The sequence below is a fragment of the Meles meles genome, chromosome 10, assembly GCF_922984935.1.
Source record: "Meles meles chromosome 10, mMelMel3.1 paternal haplotype, whole genome shotgun sequence".
Lineage (NCBI taxonomy): Eukaryota > Metazoa > Chordata > Mammalia > Carnivora > Mustelidae > Meles > Meles meles.
In genome coordinates this window covers 76,915,906-76,934,497 of record NC_060075.1, presented here as the reverse complement: position 1 = coordinate 76,934,497, position 18,592 = coordinate 76,915,906, and the positions used below count along the sequence as shown (strand labels likewise).

General features: G+C 33.4%; 1 protein-coding gene across 8 annotated transcripts in view; it reads left to right on the top strand.

Moving 5' to 3' along the window:
* RUNDC3B (RUN domain containing 3B) overlaps positions 1-18,592 on the top strand; it is a 135,086-nt gene that overhangs the window by 82,475 nt on the left and 34,019 nt on the right. For all 8 annotated transcript variants that reach the window (XM_046020538.1, XM_046020535.1, XM_046020537.1 and 5 more), the window contains 2 exons: positions 13,459-13,627; positions 14,540-14,697. In XM_046020538.1, the coding sequence (XP_045876494.1) occupies positions 13,459-13,627; positions 14,540-14,697 (327 nt within the window). The remainder of the gene's footprint in view (positions 1-13,458; positions 13,628-14,539; positions 14,698-18,592) is intronic.

The following is an 18,592-nucleotide window of genomic DNA, read 5'->3' as shown; positions in this document are numbered from 1 at the left end:
CCTTTGTCTGTAATGTTATTTGCAAATATCTTTTCCCATTCCATGGGTTGCCTCTTTGGTTTGTTGACTGTTTTCTTTGCTGTGCAGAAGCTTTTGATCTTGATGAAGTTCCAAAAGTTCATTTTTGCTTTTGTTTCCTTTGCCTTTTGAGACATGTCTTGAAAGAAGTTGCTGTGGCCGATGTCAAAAAGGTTACTGCCTATGTTCTCCTCCAGGATTTTGATGGATTTCTGTCTCATATTGAGGTCTTTCATCCATGTTGAGTTTATTTTTGTGTATGGTGTAAGAGAATGGTCTAGTTTCATTCTTCTGTACATAGCTGTCCAATTTTCCCAGCACCATTTATTGAAAAGACTGTCTTTTTTCCACTGGATGTTTTTTCCTACTTTGCCAAAGATTATTTAACCGTAGAGTTGAGGGTCCATATCTGCTCTCTCTATTCTATTCCATTGGTCTATGTATCTGTTTTTGTGCCAGTACCATGCTGTCTTGGCGATCACAGCTTTGTAATAAAGCTTGAAATGAGGCAACGTGAAACCCCCAGCTTTGTTTTTCTTTTTCAGCATTTCCTTGGTGATGCAGGGTCTATTCTGGTTCCATACATATTTTAGGATTGTTTGTTCCAGCACGCTAAAAAATGCCAATAGTATTTTGATTGGGATGGTGTTAAAGTACAGATTGTTCTGGGCAGCATACACATTTTAACAATGTTTATTCTTGCAATCCTTGAGCATGGATTGTTTCCCCATCTTTTTGTGTCTTCCTCAGTTTCATTCATGAGTGACTGGTAGTTCCTCGAGTATAGATCTTTACCTCTTTGGTTAAGTTTATTCCAAGGTATCTTATTTAGTTTTTAGTGCTATTATAAGTAGAATCAATTCTCTAATTTCCTTTTCTACAGTTTCATTGTTAGTGTAACTAAAAAGCAACTGATTTCTGTGTAAAACTGCTTTTATTCAGTATCAGAAATCATTGAAAAATAAAAACTTCATTTATGTCTTTAGTGTTTATGTAAATACACTTTTTATGTAATTGTAATTGCAGCATTAAGTATAGTTTTTAGAAAACAGCTTGTATTTCTGTTGCTATAGTCATTATAATGATAACTTTAATAGCTCTTTTATAGTCCATTGAAAGTTCAAAACTGAAATCCATCGTTCAGATTGTTCTCCATTTTCTCTCCACTATAAAGGAAAGAATAATGAACATTTTGTGCAAATCAATTTTCTTTTTGTTTCCACTGTGAATTTATAGTTACTCAGGCAAAGACAATGAAATTTCTTATGGCCCTTGAAGTGTGTCTATATCAAAGAGTTGTACCGATTTATTCTACTACTAGGATTTTATGAGAGTTAAGAATTTCCTATAATCTCATCAGCATTGGAAATTAATCAGATGAAATCTATAGATTTTTTTTTGAAAGTCTACTTGTAGAATTGGCTTCCTAAATAGAATGATCATCTTTATATACTTTCAAAATGTTATGGTAAGGCCAGAGCTGTAAGGGAAACAGAAAGAGAGAGTACTAATGTATATGTGTAATGTATGTACACACACACACACTCACACACACACACATTGAAGATGCATTTATTAAGGACCTAACGTAGGAAAGAAACTTTCCTAACTACCAGAGATACATAGATTTCAAGAGTGTAGATGCTTCATGAAATTCTAAAAAAGAGTATAGTCCTTGTCCCCAGGATAATCATCTAGTGAGAGAAGTCACTATTGGAAAGATAGGACTGTGAAGATACTCAGGTAGTGAGGGAGAAGTAACACAGTATTATGGTACCAAGATTTCTAACTTGAATAAATGGATCACTTGGGAAAAGGAATAATTCTAGTACATTCAATCTAAAAAAAAGTTACAGCAAGAATTTTTGAACAGGCATAAAATCGTACTCTTTGGGATGTATTAGATTATAGAACATTCTATGAGGATAACAAATAGTTCAAAAATAATACTTGTAAAAAGAATAGTGATAATACTTATTGAATGCTTTCTGTATATGAGGCATTGTTCAAAGTGCTTTCCTTCTGTTAACTTATTTAATCCTCAAAAGCCAGTGACATAGGCATTACTAAATTTTATAAATGAAAAAACTGAAATGCAGGGAGGTTAAATAACTTGTCCATAGTCATATACACAGGTCTCGAATTAAAGAACAAGACGGCAGCTGGACATTAGGGGTTTGGCCATTAACATGTAGGTAGAAAGGCTATTTTTAATGATTTAGGAAGTGACTTAAAAATATAAAGATAAATGCAAATACTAATTTTTCTCTCCTACTCACATAAGAGACTATAGTAATAATTACAACACTTTACAATAATGAAGCCTTCTCAACTGGTCCCCTCAGAATTTGATGATATATGAATATATATGAATTTGATGATATATGCTCTGTGTCTCCAATTTGCTTAACTACTTTTTGTGTGAATTTGTATGCAACTTCCTCTTTCTCTGATGCACTAATCCTAACATGTATTATCACTTTCTCTCCTTTATATACTGAGGGATTTCTACTATCTTAAAAAAGAACAATAAAATGAGAAGGGAAATACCAGTTTAACCTAGTCATAAGCATGTTTGCATTATTGACCATGGGAGATCTTCTTTTCAGAAAGATTTAAACTATTCTGATTGTAATAAAGAAACAATATTTTACTTTATTTTTTTTTTTTTTTAGATTTTATTTATTTATTTGACAGAGAGAGAGCGCAAGCACAAGCAGGGGGAGTGGCAGGTAGAGGGAGAGGGAGAGGGAGAAGCAGGCTCCCTGATGAGCAGGGTGCCAGACGTGGGGCTCAATCCCAGGACTCTGGGATCATGACTTGAGCTGAAGACAGACTCCTAACTGACTGAGCCATCCAGGTGCCCCAAGAACCAGTATTTTAACATTCATTTGTTTCCATGAAATATACCTGTATTAAACATATTTTTAAAAGCTCTATTGGGTTTCTAATTTTAAGAAACTATAGAAGTCTATCCTTAACAAAATTATTGCTTTTAATTCATTTGGAAAGTAATACATATTAATTATAGAAAAATTAGAAAATAAAGACAGGTGGATAGAAGAAAGTTTAAGTCACTCATAATCTTGCCTTTAAGAAACACCTCTTAGGCAGTTGAGAAGCAACGTGGGGGGCTTGGGAGGGTAGGAAAAGAATAAATAAAACAAGATGGTATCCGGAGGGAGACAAATAAAAGAGACTCTTAATCTCACAAAACAAACTGAGGGTTGCTGGGGGGTGGGGGATTAGGGGGTTAGGGAGAGGGTGGTGGTGTTATGGACATTGGGGAGGGTATGTGCTATGGTGAGTGCTGTGAAGTGTGTAAACCTGGCGATTCACAGACCTGTACCCCTGGGGCTAATAATACATTATATGTTAATAAAAAAATAAAAAAAAGAAACAGCTCTTAGAAGCATTAACATTTTGATGCTTTTTCTATGCATAGATATATTTTTCTTTAATTAAAATGGAATTATAATGTACATGTAATACTCTATAATGAACATTTTTGCATGTAATTAACTATCTTTTCACCGTCTCATTTCCCTAAATGAATATAATTTAATTATATCTATAATGTGCTTACCCAATTATTGTTGGACCTTTAGGATGCACTTGGTTGTTTACTGTCACATATGCTATTGCAATTAATAACCTTGTAACTACATCTTTTCAAACACACCATGATAACTTAAACTCCTAGAAGTAAAATTTCTTGGATAAAGCATATATATTATTAAAGCTTTTGAAATATGCTGTCAAATTGCCCTACAGAGAGGCCATACTAGTTTAGTTTCTATAAGCAATATGTGAAATTGCCTGCTTCCCCTCTTGCCAACTAAGTATTAACAGTGTGAGGGGGGGCGCCTGGGTGGCTCAGTGGGTTAAGCCACTGCCTTCGGCTCGGGTCATGATCTCAGGGTCCTGGGATCAAGCCCCACATCGGGCTCTCTGCTCAGCAGGGAGCCTGCTTCCCTCTCTCTCTCTGCCTACTTGTGATCTCTCTCTCTGTCAAATAAATAAATAAAATCTTTAAAAAAAAAAAAAAGTGTGAGGGGCGCCTGGGTGGCTCAGTTGGTTAAGCGACTGCCTTTGGCCCAGGTCATGATCTTGGAGTCCCAGAATCGAGTCCCACATCAGGCTCCCTGCTCAGCAGGCACTCTGCTTTTCCCTCCCCCCTTTCCCCTCTCATGCACACACTCTCTCTCTCTCTCTTTCTCTTTCTCTCAAATAAATGAAATCTTTTAAAAAATTCAGCATTAAAAGTGTGGCCAGTTCTGTATGTAAAAAATTATATCCTATTGTTTTTTTCCTATTGTTGTTTTAATTTGCATGTATCTGATTACTGGTGCCACTGAGCTTTTAAAAATGTTTATTAGCCATTAGTCTTTTTAAATGGAATGTTATATTTTAAAGTTAAATATATGAAATATGTTAATAGAAACATATTAAAATATATTTCACATTTAAAACAGATTTTTAGTTTTAGGTTGTGTACCAGTGAGAAAATTCAATTTTTCTGAGTTACATCTTGATATAATTTTAAATGTATTTAAACATTTTTTCCTTGAATGGATTTTAGGTCTAAAAAGTCCAGTAGCTAATTATTATTGGTCTCTTAAGATACCTTCATTTTTTGGCTTTTTAAATATAATGTCATAAGCATTCCTATAGCGTCTTTTCTTTGTACTTAAACATGATTGTGTCCTTAATGAGGCAAATTTCTACAAACAAAACTGCTGATTTAAAGAGACTGTTAAGTTCCATATGCTGTCAGATTGCCCTTCTTACACATTCTGTCCTATATATTCTTCCTTTTCCCCACTCCTTGTAGGGATAAAAGAATCATTTTGCTCTGGAAGACCAGCCCTTTGACCTATGTACAACATCCCATCCTCTCTCTTATGTTAAGGTCTTCACTCCCAACAGTTGTCCTCTTCCATTAATTTTCCCTCTTTTGTAGATCTTCCCACAGATCGCTGCATACAGTCATGTTGTTATTTTCCCTGTGTTAAAAACAAACAAACAAACGAAGTGTCCATAGTCACTTCAAGCTACTTTTCAGTCACCTCTCCTTTTTTATAAAACTGTCCCCAGTTTTGTTTTTTTTTGCCTCCATTCTCCCTTGCACTATTCAAACTGAGCTTTAATACTTACCTGTGAAAGTGCTCTCATTGAAGTCAGCAGTGATGTTTCATTGCTAAATCCAGTGGTTAATCATTTCCTCATCTGTCTCGACCTCCTAGCAGTTTGATAAACATGATTGCTCTCTTCAGCACTTCTCTGGTTTCCCTCCTGTGGGCTCCTCCTTACTCCCAGTCCCCGTTCCTCATCTCCCCAACCTCTAAATGTTAGACTGTTTCAGAGATCATTCCCAGATCATCTTTTCTATGTGTAGTCATTCTGTTAAGTAGTATCCAGTTTCATGGCTCTAAATATTATCTTTATGCTACTCTTTCCCAAACTTATACTTCTACCTGGAACACTGCCCTGAAGTCTAGACTCCTACATCTAGCTGCCAACTCACCATCTTCACTTGGATGTGTGATAAGTGCCTCGAATGAACATGTACAAAATTGAACTCCTAATTTCGTTCTTCCTTTAGCCTTTTCCATTCCAAGAATAGTCATTCCGTCATTCTGGCAGCTTGTGCTCAAAACTTTGATATCATCATCGAATTTTCCCTGCCATACTCCACAAAGGATCCGTCAGCAAACCCTTTGGCACCATCACTACTACCTCCTTAAATTCCATTAGGATCCATTATTTCTTCTTTGTTTATCTTTGTTAAAAATAAATGCTTAATTAGAAGTAAAGGAATAAAGAAGGTGAGTATAGTTCTTACTCTCTTTTCAACAATTATAAATAATAAAGCATTAGATTTTTGATAAAAGAAAACTATTTTTCCTTTTATATCACTGATATTTCTTTCATTGCCTCCATAAAAGTTTTTAAAATATTTTGTTCTTTATAGGAATGTTTCTGAAATTCTTTTTTTTCCAATATTAAGCTTTTTTAAAAACATTTTATTTTATTTTTTCCATGTTCCAAGAATCATTGTTTATACACCACATCTGGTGCTCCATGCAATTATTAAGCTCCATGCAATGATTTTTCCACCAAAAATGTGCATAATTTCTATGTCTTTTAGAATAAGAGATACTTTCATGAGTATCAACTTTTCATTGTGCACAGAATAAAAGACTTACCAAAACATATAGACCATTTGTGACCTGGCATCAGTACACCTTCTTAGCCATATTATTTGTCTACCATCCATTTAGCTTTTTTAGACAGCTCTAGGATTATTGGTCATTGAAATGTTGAGAGACAATGTAATATTGTGTAAAAACTTTGTAATGTAAAAAAGAAAGTTTTCCTCAGTTTCTCTTACTAAAGTGACCTTGAACAAACCACTAATCTCTTATTCTTGTTATCTTCCCTTTTTGGATGAATCTGTTAAATAGTAGAGCAATAATTAATGGGGATATCATCAGGATTAATGAGATAATGTATATGAAGTGTCTATATAGTTCCTTGGAGTCATTGTAGAGAATTATTAATTTTTTTTCTTGTCCTTACAAGGAACTCATTATCAGTCTTCCCTTTCTACTCTTCGAAGTTTTTAAAAAAATTACTAATTTAATGTCATTGGTACTCATATACTCATTCTGATTTTCTACTATTGATTTAGTTTTGGTAAATTATATTTTATTAAAATTTAAAAATATATATATATCATGATGTTCAGAGAGTTCTTTAAATCTTTTTTCATTTCTAGGTATGTTACCTTTTGCTTTTTGTGTTCATAGGTCTATTTTTCCTTGATTTTTAAAATCATTCTTGCCAAAGATTTGTCAATTTTATAGTTTTTTCCAGTTTTTTTTTTCATTTTATTTATTTTTTCAGTGTAACAGTATTCATTCTTTTTGCACAACACCCAGTGCTCCATGCAAAACGTGCCCTCCCCATTACCCACCACCTGTTCCCCCAACCTCCCACCCCTGACCCTTCAAAACCCTCAGGTTGCCCCAACCTCCCACCCCTGACCCTTCAAAACCCTCAGGTTGTTTTTCAGAGTCCATAGTCTCTTATGGTTCGCCTCCCCTCCCCAATGTCCAGTTTTTTTTTTTTTAAAGAATTTTAAGAGAGAGAAAGAATTTGAGAGAGAAAGAGTGAACGAGAGAGACAGCATGAGCAGCTGTCTGGAGGGAGAAGAAGAGGGAGAAGAAGCAGCAATATCCATCTTCTCATATAGACACAAAAATGAAAGAAAATGGAAAAAAATTCTCCTTATGATGAAAACTTGGATTTTTTTTCTCTTAACAACTTTTCTATATTCATACAGCATTGTTAGCTCTAGTCATCATGTTGTATATTACATCCTTAGTACTTATTTATCTTATAACTGGAAGTTTGGACCTTTTGACCACCTTTTTCCAATTTCCCTTCCCTTTCTCCATTTCCTCTTTCCCTCTGCCCTCTGCCTTTGGTAATCTCAAATCTGATCTCTTTTTCTACTAGTTTTATTGGGAGGGGGTGTATTTTAGATTCTACATATGAATGAAATCATATAGTTGTCTTTCTCTGATATTATTTCACTTATTAGTACAATGCCTTCAAGTTCCATCCATGTTGTTGCAAATGGCGGAATTTCATATTCTATTATATACATATACCTCATCTTTCTCTATCCATTCATCCACTGATAGACCCTTAATTGTTTCCATTCTCATCTGTCATACATGGTGTCACTTGTAGGGTGCAGATATCTTTTCAAGGTAGTGTTTTGTTTTCTTTGGATATATTCCCAGAAGTGGAATTTCTGAATCATACAGTAGTTCTGTTTTTAAGTTTTGGAGGAAACTCTGTACTGTTTTCCATAGTCGCTGTATCTAATTTACAATCCCACCAACCAAGTGCCACAAGGGCTCCCTTTTCTCCACATCCACACTAGCATTAGTTATAGTTTGTCTTTTTGATGATAGCATCATCAAATGTGTGTGAGGTGGTATCTCATTGGTGGTTTTGATAATTCATTTCCCTAATGACCAATGATGTTGACCGTATTTTCATGTACCTGTGAGCTTTTTACCTATCTTCTGCAGAGAAATGTCTGTTCAGGTCTTTAGTCCATTTGTAATGGATTATTTGTCTTTTTGCTGTTGAGTTTCTACTTTGATATTGACTCCTTATTGTTTATGATTTGCAAATATTATCTCCCAGAGAGTAGGTTGCCTTTTCATTTTGTGGTGGTTTCTTTCACTATGCAGAAGCCTTTTAGTCTGATGTAGGCCTGTTTGTTATTTTTGCTTTGCTTTTGTTTACCTTTGTTTTTGGCCTCAAATCCAAAATGTTGTCTGGATCGATGCCAGGGAGATTACTTTCTGTTTTCTTCTAGGAGTTTTACAGTTCCAGGTTTTACATTCAAGTCTTTATTTTGTTGAGTCAATTTTTGTGTATGGTATAAATAGGAATCCAGCTTTATTTTTTCACATGAGGTTGATCAGTTTTTTCAGCTCCACTTATTAACAGTACTATTCTTTAATAGTTGTATATTTTTGGCTCCTTTGTCATAAATTAATTGACCAAATATGCATGGGTTCATTTCTGGACTCCATTTGGTTCCATTGATTTGTGTGTCTACATTTATGCCATTATCATTTTGTTTTGATAACTGTTGATTTGTAGTGTAGTTTGAAATCAATAAGTGCAATGCCCCCCACTCTGTTCTTTCTCAAGATTGCTTTGGCTGTTTAGTGGATGTGGTTCTGAACAGATTTTGTGATCATTCTAGGTCTATGAAAAATGCCGTTGAATTTTGATAGGTATTGCATTGAATCTTAGGTTGCTTTGGGCAGTATCATTTTAACATTTTAACAATATTAAATTTTTTCAGTTTGTGAGCAGAGGAATGTCTTGAAGTTTATTTGTGCCTTTCTCAGTTTCTTTCATCACTGTCTTATAGTTTTCAGTGTAGAAATAATTTACCTCCTTTTTTACATCTATTCTAAGATATTTTGTTCTTTTTTATGTAATTATAAATGGGATTGTTTTCTTAATTTTTCTTTTTGATAGTTTGTCATTAGTGTGTAGAAACACAGCTTATTTTGTATATTGATTTTGTACTCTGCATCTTGACTAAACTCATTTAATCTAACAGTTTATTGCTGGTATCTTTAAGGTCTTCTATATATAATATCATATCATCTGCAAACAGTTTTACTTCTTCCTTTCCAATTCAGATGCCTTTTATTTATTTTCTTGCCTAATTGTTCTGGCTAGGATTTCCAACTATGCTAAATAATAATGGTGACAGTAGGTATCCTTGTCTTCTTCTTAAGCTTAGACGAAAGGCTTTTAGCTTTTTACTATTGACTTTTGATATTAGCTGTGACTAGTCAGATATGGTCTTTAGTATGCTGAAATATGTTCTCTCTATACCCATTTTATGGAGAATTTTTATGATTTTTTTTCTTCTTCATTATTTAAATTTGCTTCTTTTCTTAAAAATATATAAGGCTACAGATATCCCTTAAAGTGCTACTTTAGTTGTATCTTATAAGTTTGATAAGTTTTTTATTTTGGTTGTTTTAACTAAAATATTCCAATTTTTTGACCAAATAATATTTGAAATATAAACTTTAATTTTCAGGGCTTTTGTTGGAGTTGTGATGGGCAATATGGTCCACATAAAGTTCGTTTCTTGAAATTTGTTTAAAAATGGCCTAGAATTGGTCAGTATTCTAATGATTGGGTCCTATATTCATTAGATTATGCTTGTTAATGGCTGTTCTGATATGTATATCCATTCTTATAAGGATTCTTTCCTTATATCCTTATATCTTTTCCTTATATCCTTTCTTATAAGCTTCATCTCTTTGAGTTGATGAATTAAATTCTTTCATTACTATATCTGATTTTTCAATTTTTTTTCAGATGGTACCTTGAATTTTTGCTTTCTGGTTTTTGAATCTAACTTAAAAGATGTATCTAAGTTTTGAATTCTTAGATTTTCCTGAAATAATGATTTTTTTTGTCAGTAGGTAGTAGCCATATAAATACACAGTACTTTTTTTTTCCTTAAAGCCCATTTTTGTCTGATGTAAATAGAATCCCACCAATTTTCTTTAGGTTAGCATTTTTTAGTATATTTTTATTTTTTAAACCATATTTCATCTAACCTGCATGACTTCCATTGTAAACGCATCTCAGTTTAGAGACATTAATATGTGAGAAAATGTTTTGACAGCAGGTGAGATGTCATCAGTTGTGAGCTGTATCCTGATTTCAGATGAGTTAATGTATAAAAAATGTACAACAGGAATTTATGAAATAGAGTGCTTTTCAGCCTTTTTGTGTCCTTGTTTTTTTAAGTATATCTTTTTGAAGTAGTACTTAACTGGAATTTTTTATTTCCAGTGTAATTAACATACAGTGTTATGTTAGTTTCAGGTGTACAGTATAGTGATTCAGCAGCTCCATGTATTACTCAGTGTTCATCAAGATATCTTTAACTGGAATTTAGAAAATCTAGTCTAAAAGGCTTTATCTTTTTTTTTAATTTAAATTCAGTTTAGTTAACATATAATGTATTATTAGTTTCAAGGGTAGAATTTAGTGATTCATCAGTTGCATGTAACACCTAGTGCTTATTAAACTGGGGTGATTAGGACATTTACTGATACATTTGGATTGATATCTACCATTGTATTCTTTGCCTTAATTTTTTTTAAGATTTATTTACTTATTTTGGAGAGAGTGTGGGGTTAGGGACAGAAGAAGAGGGAGGGAGAGAATCTTGAGCAGACTTCCTGTTGAGTGTGTAGCCCAGTGTGGGGCTTGATCCCATGACCAGGAGATCATGATCTGAGCCTAAAGCAGCAGTCAGATACTTAACTGACTGAGCCACTAGGTGCCCCATACTCTTTGCTTTCTATTCTATTTTTCCTTTTCTTTTTCTACCCTTTTTCTATTTCTCCTTCTTTATGGATTGATTTTTCTTCTCCTCCTATTTCTCTACTAGTTTACAAGTCACATACTATACTTTTCTTCTTGTATTGGTATTCCATTAATTTTAATAGACATACTTAAAAGTTAACAAAGTCTAAAGTTAATATCTTTACTATCTATCCATATAAATGAGGACGTTGCATTGTTGTAACCTTAGTCATTTCATTCTTGACATGTGCTATTACTGTCCAGAATTCTAGCTCTCTCATTGATGTATTTAAAATTCCACAAAGCAGACATCACTGTTAGTGTTTCATGCTCTCAAGATTTGTTTAGGCTTACCCATAAGTTTAAAATTTTCTTTGCTCACTGTTTTTTCTTGGATCATTTCCTTTTTCTTGGAGTATGATCATTAATTCTTTTAGGAGAATTTCTTGGTACAGCTCTCAGGTTTTAGTTTTCTTAGTATGTGCATTTATACTGACCTCTTTCTGGGAAAATAATATTGCTAGATACATTAGTCTAGCATAGCAGTTGTTTTTTTCTTAGCATTTTGAAATAATAATTGTAATTTCTTCTTATCTTTTATTAACTCCCTCTCCCAACTGTATCTGCCTGTTATTTCACCCATTTAATTCTAATGTCAAATAAAATTTTTTTAGAAGTTTTTTGTCTGTTTTTCAGAGCTGGAGGTTTACCATCAGCCACTGCTTTATTTTCTCTAGTCCACTAAAAGCCATGGCTGTGACAGGCAACTTTTTTTTGGTATGTGTTTGTTTACTGGTTTGTTTCCTAGATCCTGGCTGAGCATGTCTCAGTGGAGGTAGGACTTTTCCTTATGCAGAGGTTTCTGGTTCATATTTGCAACATACATGGTCCCTGGACTCCAGAGCCCAGCAGGTATAAACATAGACTTCAGAAAATGAAATATGTATCTTTCTTTGATGCTTATGATATTTTCCACCGTTAGATCTCTGTAAACCTATGAAATTATGAGTTCTGAACTGGATCTGCTTTGAGCCATATTTTTTTTTTTAAAGATTTTATTTATTTATTTGACAGAGAGAGATCACAAGTAGGCAGAGAGAGTGAGAGGGAAGCAGGCTTCCCGCTGAGCAGAGAGCCCGATGTGGGACTCGATCCCAGGACCCTGAGATCATGACCTGAGCTGAAGGCAGCAGCTTAAACCACTGAGCCACCCAGGCGCCCTGAGCCATATTTTTTTGATGTGCTTTCTGTTTTTTTAGTTTTAGTTGTTCTGTATTCATATGTATCTTATAGACAATTTATTGTTGATCCTTATTTATCTTTTTTTAATGTTTATTTATTTAGTTTGGAAAAGAAGAGAGAGAAGCTCAAGAAGACTCCACACTGATCACAGAGCTTAGTGCAGGGCTTGACCCCATGACACATGAGATCATGACCTGAGCCAAAATCACAAGTTGGACGTTTAACCAACAGAGCCACCCACGTACTCCAGTCCTTATTTGTCTTAATTAAACTTAAACATTTGGCTCTTGCTGTAAGGTTTAACCCATTAAAGATTTTTGTAACTTACTTTGTATTAGGGATTATTCTGCCATATTATTTTTTTGTTTTGAATTTACTATTTACTGTATTTTCTTATTTTGTGTCTCCATTTGATAGGCCAGAGGGTTTTTTTTTAATATTTTGAAGATTATACAGAATATTTATATGGTATTTTTTCTTATGTTAATATCATTGCTTATATTTTTAAATGTGTTTTTCCCTGTTTTTCTTTAGTGTAATACCTCTTCTTTCTTCTAAACCAGATATCCATTTTAGGGCACTTCTTCATTTAGTTTCTTTTTTTTTTTAACCTTATTCTGTCCTCCTCTACCAAATGGATGTCATTAGGAATTTCAGATATGGATTGTTAAGAGTGTTTCCTCTCCTTTACCTCTGCTTCTCCTTCTTCCTTCAATGGAAAATGCTTGGGAGTGACCAGTTTTTCTGAATCTCTTATTATCTCCTCTTTGCTAAAGTTGAACTGACCTTGAACACTGCCCTATTATACCTCCCTGACATTAGACTGGTTGTGCTATTTTTCTGCACAGCAGTGAATACTGGACAGGCAGTCATCTACTTGAGACAGTGAAAAAACTCATCTAAAAAGTTCTTTCCAACACATCTAGGTTTTCTGGTTTTCTTCTCTGGAAATCTTTTCTTTCTTCTCAGAACATTCTCACAATTCTTATGTTAATTCTTTAGGTTTATAAACCTCAGGTCAACTTCTGTAGCATCTTGAGGCTTAACTCCGTGAGAGGAGGTCAGCAGTTTATACTAGATTGTCATTTTTTTTCAGAAAGCTAGTCTTTATAATATCATTAATATAATTGTATATGGAGTGCTAAATATTTTGGAGTTGGCTCACTGGTAGCATACAAAATAGAGAAGTATTTCTTAATGGAGTGAAACATATTAACTTTAGTTTTAAAATTTTTTTTTTTTTTTTAATTTTCCCAGTTCTGACAGCATCAGCAGTGACGAGGAAGAGCTGAGGACTTTGGGAAGCAGTGGTAGTGAAAGCAGCACTCCAGAGAATGTCGGACCTCCTTTCATCATGGATGAGAATAGTTGGTTCAACAAGTGTAAGAGAGTTAAACAAAAGTATCAGCTAACCCTGGAACAGAAGGTATTTATCAGTTGCCAAAAGTCATTGATTTGATTCTCATTTTTGCCTTTGGACTGTCACTTCCAAAAGATCTTTTTAACTGAATATAAGTGTTGACCCATTGCTACTTCCTTTCTGTACTTGAATTGTCTTTGTCTTGATGAAAAATAGTGCAGTTTTAAAAGAGGCTTTTGTTTGTTCGACTTTTTCTAATTTTATGTTTTAATATAAAAATTAGCCATTTAGGGGCACCTGGTTGAGTCGCTTGGTTAAGCATCCGACTCTTGATTTCAGCTCAGATCACGATCTCAGAATTGTGGAACTGAGCCCCATGTTGGTCTCCATGCTGGGCATGGATCCTGCTTAATTCCTCTCTCTCCCAGTCTCTCTTTGCCCCTCCCACCCTCTAAAAAATTATAAGTTAAATTTTTAAAATAAGCCATTTATTCTTCTGTATGTCATTTCATTTATATGTTTGAGATTTTAACATTCATTAGGAGGGTAAATGTAAAGCAGACAAATATGAAAAAAAAATTCTATAACAATATTATTCAAGATAGACCTTAAGGCAAAAGCAATATTAAGGCTAAAGAAATACATTGCCCTTGAGAAAAAAGAAAGAGTTCACCAGGAATATGAACATGGTGGAGATGAGTAAAATGGGTGAAGGTGGTCAAAATGTATAAATTTCCAGTTTACCCACTGCAGGCAAACATCTTATTGAACTTCAGGGAAGGGCTTTAAAGGATGGAGAACATATGTTAAATTTTTGCATTCAATTAAAATGAATTTTTTTTATTATTTCATCATTAATACTTAGAGATTATTTCATTGAAATATGGAAAGAATAGCATTTAACCGACTCAGTATTAATCTTCAAGATATACATTAGGATTTTGTGGTAGCTTTATCTTGTTGGTACTGTATTTTCAGGGTTATCTTGAAGAACTCTTACGACTTCGAGAGAACCAGCTGTCTGAGTCTGTATCCCAGAATAAAATACTACTTCAAAGGATTGAAGATTCTGATCTGGCTCATAAATTGGAAAAGGAACAACTAGAATATATAATTGTGGAGCTTCAAGATCAGCTGTAAGTGAGATCCTTTTGGGAAAATATTGGCAGTATGTAAACATAAGAAAATGTCATGTTTGTCACATAGGATTCAAACTCTGAGAAGTCTGATTGCCTGCTATTAAGTTCTTTTTCCCTTACTCTTTTTAAAAAGTTTACTCTTCCTTTTTTCGTCATAAAAGCAATTCATGCTCATGGCAGAAGTATTACAAAATCTAGGAAGAAAATAAAAACTATCCTCAGGTGTGAGCTACCCAGAGCTAACTGCTATAATTTGATGTGTATTCTTTCAAATGCATATACATAATTCTAAATTATTTATTTAGTTATTGATGGACTGTTTAATTAGCTGATTCAAAAGATGGGATATAAAACCAGTACCACTCAAAGTACAATAATTGTGCAGTGTTTGTTCCCATGTGTGCCAGAGTATCACTAAGCACAGTTTAGTATAGCTTTTTTTCTTTTATTTTTTTAATTTTTTTTTAAGACTTTATTCATTTATTTGACAGAGATCACAGGTAGGCAGAGAGGCAGGCAGAGAGAGAGGAAGGGAGGCAGGCTCCCCGCTGAACAGAGAGCCCGATGCGGGGCTCGATCCCAGGACCCCGGGATCATGACCTGAGCCGAAAGCAGAGACTTTAACCCACTGAGCCACCCAGGCGCCCCAGTATAGCTTTTTTCCATAGCAGTAGTTTTTCGGCTTTTTGGTTTTGGGTTTTGTTTTTTTGTTTTTTTGTTTTTTCCTGAAGAAAGGTGTGTATTGGTATAATCTCCTTAATTTGTCACTATTCAAAGCACTTGTACTAATCATACCATTTCATCAAACTTGATTTTATCAAATAATTGTTTATGGTGAAAATCTTCTCGCATTAATATTTATTTAATCTGAAAAGATGATTTTAAAAGTTTTTATTTTGAAATAGGTTCAAAATTTCAGAGAAGTTGCAAGGATAATACGAAGAATAAGCCCTTCCTTAGATTTACCAAATTTCAGCACTTGGCCACATTTGCTCATAATTCTCTCCCTCTTGCATACATCACAACTCTTTATCCCATAATACTTCAGTTGTGTCTTTCCTGAGAACCAAGATATTCTTATATAACCATAGATCATCTATCAAATTCAGAAATTTAAATCAGTGTGATACTTTCATCTTATCCATAACTCATTCCAATTTCATCAGTTGTCCAAATAATATCTCTTATTGCAGCTTTGGTTTTTCTGGTACAGGACCCAGTCCAGAATCATGTTTTGCATTTAGTTATTCGTTTCTTGAGTCTCATTTCTTCAGTCACGTTTAACTTAGAAAAGTTTCTCAGTCTTTGTCTTGTGTGAAATTGATATTTCTGAAGAATACAAGCTAGTCATTTTATAGAATGTTCTTCAATTTGAGTTGGTTTGCTTTTTCTCATGATTAGAATGAGTTTATCCATTTGTGATTGGAATATAAGTGGGGTGTCTATAAGTGTCGGGGATATCATATCCAGAGGTCCATGGAATCTATTGGTCTTTTTTACTGGTATTAATTTTAATCATTTATTTAATGTGTTTTTCTCTTGGTATAGTTATTGTGTTTCCTTTTGTAATTAACATATAATTTCCAGGGAGATCCTCTGAGACCTAGTAAACATGAAAGATGATTTTTTTAAGTAAAAATCTTTTATTAACTAACATAAAACTTTAGTGTTTTCTAGGAATTTGTGTCTTGGCAAAAAGGAATTGTGTTCACATATTATTTTTTTCTAATATTTTACTGAGAGTTTGTCCTATGGAGTATCACTCATTGAGAGGCAGATTAATACCTTCCATAACTCTTTGCTTCTGTAAGCAGGGAGAAAAATATCCAGAAATGAAAAATGGAGATTTCTAGTTATTTCTTTACAGCTAGAAGAGTAGAAGTTAATTTAATTTTTCCTTTGCAGTTGATACTGATAGTTTGTCTCAATGCTTTTAACTTAAAAATAATTGTGAAATCAGATTTTATTTTATCAAAAAGATACTTTCATTTGAAAAGTAAAATGTATCGCATTTATTGTACTTCTGATAATGTAAAGAAAAAGACTCAAACTTTTTAGTTTGAAGAAAGAATCTGAGTTATAGTTTTATTACACTTACATGGTAGTAGAGTATCATCGATACTTACAAGTTTTTAATGCCTTTAAGGATATTTTAACTAAATATTACCAGAGCAAAAAATAAATACTGAAAGTCACCAATCAGAATTAGGCTATTTTCTTGAGTTTAGGGTCAAAGATGTACTTTCACATAACATGGCTATACTCTTAGCCAGGTAAATTGGTATCTTACAAGGTTCCTTTGTACAAAAACCGCTTACAAGGATACTAAACAGAAGAGTAAGATACCTTCCTCTGAGATTCTTCTCAATTCACTACATTAACTGAATCATCTATAAGGTACAGAATAAATACTCTAGACATATTTGTGGCTTTGGGAGAAAGTGGACATTTTTTTCCCTTCTTTTCTTACTGATATTTTTTGTCAACACTTAGGAAGGCCTGCAATGAAATGTGAGCACTGGAATTCTCTTTGTTAATCCTGAGAAGACAGTAGTGGCCCTGAGAAGATTAAAATTTTAAACGTGTAAAGGAAAAGGTCAGGAGAGGAGTATTAAATGGATTATGAAGCATGTAATATTTGCTTTCATATTATGTTAATCATCTTTTCCTGGTTGATTTAAATCCTTTGTCGTTTAGTTTATTCTTTTTATATATTTCTCAATGCTTAGATTTTTTTTTTTTTGAGTAACTATTAAAGTATGCTTTAATTTGTCTTTGAATACTCCTAAAATGTGAACGTCCGATAGTTTTGGGTAGAGTACAAGTGAGCATGGTGCACTAGAGGAGCATTCTAAAGCTTTCTTACAGATGGGGACTGTGTTCAGACACTGGCTTTGTATTTGCCTATTATTATGACATCAGTCTTTAATAATACCTTAGAGCCTCTGTCTCTTTATCTGTAAACTGGAGATAAAACTTACCTTATTAGATTACTATGAGTATTAAACGCTATTATGTAAAATACAGTTAGAACAAAGGAAACATTCAAAGATTATTCCTCTCTTTTGGTCCATAAAAATCTTAAAATATCTTTATTAAATACATGTGGATAAATGGTAAATTTGAAATATTTTACTTTATTATGCCCAAATGCTACAGATCAAACAAATGAATTTAGACTTTGATTGTGTTATCCCCAAGTTTCAAAATATTTGTTTTTCAGAACCACTTTCCAAATGGCATGTGGATTAATATTTATAATTAAGGTATAGATTTGCACATATTGGGAGGAAGACATACATGGCTACTTACTACTTTACTGGTACCACTTTTAACTATAATTCTTTTCTTCATCGATTACTGATGGAATACTAATTGGATTATTTTGGATTATTAGTCTTGACTAAGTTGTATTTGGGTGATTAAATTTATGTTGGTGGAATTTTAAAGTGTCAAAAATTTTTAAATCTCCAAATAATGATTAGGAATAATGCCGTTATTTCACTGAGAAATACAGCATCATTCTAAGTTTTTATTTTCATGGTTTTATTGAAATCTGTGGCATATTTTTATTTTATTTGGATAAGTTTTAATTCAATTTTGCTTGCATGTTAAACTTCATCCAATAAAATAAATACAAGCAAGCTTGATGTATTAGTTACACTTTGAATCAATATATGGAAAGTCTTTTATAAAATTATGAAATGTCTTGTTTATGGCCTTATAAAAAACTTATTGTCATATTATTTATGCTATCTGGTGGGAAACCTTTTCATTTTTGAGTTTAGTTTTATTCAGTAAACATTTATTTAAATGTATACTTCCGTGCTTGCGAGTACCAAGAATACAAAGAATAAGAAGGATATAGTCTGTCTTCACAAAGAGCTCATAA